Source organism: Mastomys coucha, unplaced genomic scaffold, assembly GCF_008632895.1.
Source record: "Mastomys coucha isolate ucsf_1 unplaced genomic scaffold, UCSF_Mcou_1 pScaffold9, whole genome shotgun sequence".
NCBI classification, from domain to species: Eukaryota; Metazoa; Chordata; class Mammalia; order Rodentia; family Muridae; genus Mastomys; species Mastomys coucha.
The window spans coordinates 52,968,314-52,973,805 of record NW_022196915.1 but is presented as its reverse complement, the minus strand read 5'-3'; the positions used below and the strand labels follow the sequence as shown (position 1 = coordinate 52,973,805).

The 5,492-nt window shown below is 48.5% G+C and overlaps 1 protein-coding gene and 1 long non-coding RNA gene across 2 annotated transcripts in view; one reads left to right on the top strand and one right to left on the bottom strand.

Annotated features, from left to right (window-relative positions):
• Trim35 (tripartite motif containing 35) overlaps window positions 1–1,468 on the bottom strand; it is a 15,780-nt gene extending 14,312 nt beyond the window's left edge. Inside the window, exon 1 of the mRNA XM_031361641.1 lies at window positions 950–1,468. Coding sequence (XP_031217501.1) covers window positions 950–1,429 — 480 coding nt within the window. The 5' untranslated portion in view covers window positions 1,430–1,468. The remainder of the gene's footprint in view (window positions 1–949) is intronic.
• LOC116084572 lies at window positions 1,286–3,203 on the top strand. The gene is made up of 3 exons (XR_004116168.1): window positions 1,286–1,689; window positions 2,378–2,563; window positions 2,948–3,203. It is a non-coding gene; the product is annotated as an uncharacterized LOC116084572 (long non-coding RNA).
• The last annotated feature ends 2,289 nt before the right edge of the window (window positions 3,204–5,492 follow it).

Genomic DNA, 5,492 nt, shown 5'->3' with positions numbered 1-5,492 from the left:
TTTCACAAAGTGGAGAAAGGGTGTCTGAAGATCAGGCACCTTGGGCTCATGCAGTACCTCCTCTTCGCTATGTCAAGGCTCTTCGCTAGCCCAGGCCCAGCTAACCCTGGGCCCTCCCAACTGTGGGTCTGACCCATGTATTAGTAGCTGACGAAACAAATCTTGCTGCTTCAGGACATCCGTGACTTTAACAGAGAAAACTAACAAGACATTGCCAGAGCAAAATGGACATTTCAGAAACCCTTAAAAAAAAAAAAATCAGTTGCTATGCCAGTATGAGTGTTTTGTAAAGCAAAAGCGCATGCATTTCTAAGCGATTAGATCAAATTGTTATCGAAAATGTCTGACCTTGTTTACTTAAAAAATTTTTTTTTTCTGTTTTAGAACAAAGACTTTTTCACTGGGCCTGGTGCCACAGGCCTGTAATCTCAGCCACTCTCAAGGCTGAGGCAAGCAAAGAAAAGTTCATGGCCAGCCTGGCTAATTTAGGAGTTTGGCTCAAAACCAAAATTAGCTTGGGGTGCAGCTGCGAGGTAAAGTACTTGCCTAGCGTGATCTCCTGCAGCACCGACACCCACCCTTCCCCGCCATGCTAGTTTTGCTGTGTCAGCTGCTCTTGGTTTAATTATAGCCACTGGAACTCCAGATATTTGGATACTAAAAGAGTAATGGGAGTAAGGCAGCAGGCCAGCGCCACAGGCCTTTCTTGTGGCTCTGTAACCCGTGGGGGCACTGCTGAGCTGGGGAAATCTCAAGGCCTTGGAACCCAGCTAGGTCCTGGCCTTTTCCATTTCTAAACTGACCGCGCCAAGCCCAAGTTGTCTGAAGACGGTACTACTCCAGCATTGTTCAGACCGGCCTGGACAGCGGGCAAGATGGTTGCTAGGCCAGATGGGGGAGGGGAAGGGGCAGTCCGGGGGTCCCCAGGGCGGGCTGGCGCGGTGCTCACCCGGAAGTCCTGCGCAGTGTCCTTGATGGGCTGCACACGATGCTCCTGGTGCCGGGCGTCGGCCTGGCAAGCACAGCACAGCAGCTCCTTGTCCTCCAGGCAGAAGAGCGTGAGCGGGGCGCGGTGCGCGCGGCAGGGGCGCGGGGACCGGCGACCGGTCCAGCGAGCGCCCTCGGCCTCCTCGCGCAGCAAGGTCTCCACCAGGTTATTGAGCGTGTGGTTGGTGCGCAGCTCCCCGGGCACCGCTCGTTCCTTGCACACCGGGCACGAGGGCGTCGTCTGCACCTCCCAGCAGCCGCTCACGCACCGGCGGCAGAAGTTGTGGCCGCAGCGCAGAGTCACTGCGTCGCGGAACGGGTCGTAGCACACCGCACACAGCAGCTCCTCTTTGAAGGAGCGCGAAGGCCCCGGGGACACAGAGGGGCCCGGCTCCATCGCCGGAGCAGCAGCCGTCACCACCACCGCGGTCGCCGCCTTCATGCCTAGCCTGAGGGCGTTGTCCCTGATGAAGATCTGGGAGCTAAGGCGGCTCCAGCCAATCACGGATGGGCTTTGAGGAAGCGGACCCGCCCACTTCCGCCTTGCGCAGGGTCTCCCGGAGGAGGTGTGGTCCCGGGTCTCCGCTAGCTCCTAGGCGGAAGGATCTGTTGTCCCACCGCAGTGTGGGATTTCCGTTGTCAAATAGGAAATGAAGCTACGGGCCGCCATCCTTAAGCAATTCCCGACATCTCAGACTCCTAGTATAGATGGAAAGGGACGTTCATGGTTTAACTCCTTAGCTCCCTAGGTTGGATCCGAACCTGGGTCCAAAACAGTCGCTGGGTCATGCAGCACTGAGAATGGTTTCTCAAAACCCTCACATAGGTCGTCCGCTGACTTCGGTCGGGTTTACTGCCGCCTCAAGGTAGCGGGAAGACCTGAGGAGTAGCGATTCCCGGCTCGTGGTTGGATACATGAGTCCCTGTGTAAAATGGTGGTCTCCGTGAAAAGGGCGTGTGAGAACGAAATTAAAATGGAAGCATGCTCGTGGCATCAGGCAGTTCTCCATTAAAGCCAGAATGAGAAAGTCGTGGTGAGCATGCTTGTAATCTCAGCACTTGGGAGGCTGAGGCAGAAGGATCAAGAGTTTGAGATCAGCCTGGGTTACACAGGGACACTTTAAAAAAAAAAAAATCCACGCTGGATTCTTGTCAAGAAGGGCAGGCTGAATGTTCCCAGCTGCCCATTCTTATTTGATATTTGTAGCCTTCCGCTACTATCTTTCCCCAGCATACACGCTAATTAAGCAAGGGACTGCAGATTTCCAAACTCCTTGGAATCATATGAAGTATATATTTTTTTTTAAAAAAATACTGCACTAGGTAAGCCATGACTAGGTGCTAAGACAAAAGGCAGTGGTTTGGGTCTATTTCCTATTCCTCTTGCTAGAACCACAGACAAGATGCTTTATATAGAATAGAGGTTCCAGAGGCAGCAAAGCTCAAGAACCAAGAACCGGGCGCCAGCCTGTCCTGCTGCATCATGATGAGACAGAGAGCAGACAGGCAAGTGTGCCAGCTCAGATCTTACTTCCTCCTAGGAAAGCCACTGGTGTTGTTATGGGAGCTCATGCTGGTTAATTTTGTCAACTTAACGAAAGCCGGAGTCATTTGGAAAGAGGGAACCTGAAGGGAGACAACATTGTATGGAGAAACCCATTCATAAGATGGTTCTGTGGGAAAATCTCTGGGAAGCTTGACTGATTTGGGAAAGCGTAGTCCCCTGTGAACTATTCCCCCCACCCCATTCTAGCCCCCTGGGCAAGAGGTTGTATAAAGAAGCAATTTGAGTCAGTCATGAGGAGCAAACTATTAAGCAGTACACATCCATGGTGCCCTCTTCAGTTTCTGCTTTGAGTTTCCCTGCCTTGGCATCCCTCAGCCGGCCAGGACCAGGGACATGTAAGCCAAATAAATCCTTTCCTCACCAGAGTGCTTTTGGCCATGGTTTCTATCAGAGGAATAGAAAGTTAACAAGGACAGGGCTTTGCCCTTATCACCTCATTTGAGGAACCTCCTCCTACAAGCCTCATTTCAAATAGCAACTGAACTTAGGGATTGAGTTTCCAAGGCTTGAACTTTTGGGTACCTGCTGAAACCCTGGCGAGAAGGAATACATGCCTACCTGCCTTCTAGCCTCCCTTCCTCTTTCTCTTCTTTTCTGTTTAAAGCGGAGATCAAGGGATAAAAGCAAGGATTGTTCTATTACATGAAAAGGCAAGGCCTTACTACGTGCTGTCTACAGGGAATCCACTTTACATGCAAGTGTTTAAGTAGCACAAGTAAACGGAGAAAAGGCTAGTGCTCATTATTAGTATGGTTCTGTCCATTTCAGGTGACAGAAAGTATTACAGGCAGAAGAAGATCAGCTCAGCAGGAGAGTTGCTGATAGCATCTTTAAACACAGGCAGCCAGTGCTTGCAGAGTCAGCAGAGCTTATTCATCAGTTGCCAGGGAAACCTGTAAGGAAAACAGAGTAGCCTGATCCTCTCAATGAAGACTCCATGGCTTAGACCTTTTCTAAAGCCTGGAGTCTGCGTAGGAGGATGAAGGGTGCTTAGCTGCTCTAAGGCAGGGAGGGTGTCCCTAACAAGCGATGTACAATACAAATCGTAGAGAGAATCTCTTGTACTGTAGAGAAGAATCACCTGTCAATAAAAATGCTATTAACCTATTAGCTTAGGTAGGAAACAGGGAAATGGAAGTTTCAGCTCAGAGAAAGGATTCTGGGGGAGAGACAGGCACAAGAAGAAGGATTTAGCCCCAGACATAGAGGAGATGGTCACAAGTAACTGAAGACCAGGTAATCAGCCACATGGCAGAACTTGGAATAGAATAGCAGGATGATTAAGTTATAAGGCAGTCAGGGAACAATCCAGAGCATTCGGCCAAGGCATTTGTAAATATATTTAAGTCTCAGAGTCGTTGTTCTGGAAGCTTGGGGCTGGGAGGGAAAACATGATCTTACAGAAAACACATTATAGGGCTGGAGAGATGGCTCAGAGGTCCTGAGTTTAATTCCCAGCAACCAGATGGTGGCTCACACCCATCTGTAATGGGATCTGATGCTCTCTTTCAGTGTGTCTAAAGACAGCAACAGTGTACTCATAAACATAAAATAAATCTTAAAAAAAAAACACACATTGTAACAAGTGACTAGGGATGTACCAATGGTAGGAAACCGACTGCCTCTGGGCTAAACGGCCCGCAGACATCTTTGATTCTGTCTGTCATATGTATCACTTACAATCTTTTAAACTATAAGCACACATAAGGCCCCCAAGGTTAGTTATGAAGCAACTGGTCTTTCTGGTCTTTCCTACCACTTCAGAAAGTGACTGTGCCAGTGCCACACTTCTTGTCTGGATAGAAATAAAGAAATCCTGTCTCAAAAGAAAAGAAATGAAGCCAGACAGTAGTGGTGTATGCCTTTAATCCCAGCACTTGGGAGGCAGAGACAGGTAGATTTCTGAGTTTGAGGCCAGCCTGGTCTACATAGTGAGTTCCAGGACAGCCAGGACTACATAGAGAAACCCTGTCAAGAAAAAAAAAAAAAAAGCAAAGAAATGAACAAATAACTCTTATTGGTCTATGATGGAACTGACTGGAGTCACATATTAGTGATGTCACATAAAAATTTACATTTTCTCTTTTACCTTTTTGCATTTAAAAATTGTAGTTGTATAATACACACAATATCAAACGCTTTGATTCTTTGTGTGTGGGGGGTACAGTTGGGCAGTGTCTGGTATTTTTCTTTGCTATGCAAAGCCCATTATCTACAAAGCTTTCCATCTACACATTAACCAAGTCCCCGCTTTCTGCTCCCTAGAAACCACTGTTGCACTTTTGTCTCTATGTACTTGAGTACTCCGGATCCCTTTTGGAAGTGGATGGATGCACACTGCATTTACCTTTTTGTGACTAACCTTCAGCTATCACTAAAACATCTCACACATAGACAGATGGTGACAAATCAGGGCTCCAGGAAGAGCAGACCCCCAAGGACACCTCAAGGTTTGTCCCTGCTCCAGTCCAGTTTGTCATTTTCTCCACTTTAATATAAAGTCCCTTGCATGTTTAAACCATGCCACGCACACTTTGCGTGAGGGCAGTATTTGAGGCGTAAACTTCAAGGAAAGTCAGTCTCCTGCCTCTGCATTGTCGCCTGGCACCCCAAACTCAGAGGTAGCCCAGATATGTCCTCGTACTTGTGTGCTAGGGGCCCACCAAGATATCATTTCTTAACAGCTAGAAAGAGAAAATTCGAATATTGCTCTCTGACCTTCACCAATGTTCCAAGGTCCTAGTCAAACCCTGGCTGGGAATGTTAAGCCATTTTAACTAATTGTCTCCAGCATTATGGGTAGGGCATTAGAGCTTACAGAAAGAGACAGCATAGAGCATTCAGCATTCTAGATTCTGCAGTCTGCATTCAGCATTCGGACTCACTAGCACTGGGACTAGAACTAGAATTTAGGTAGGCTAGCAGCCCCCCCCCCCCC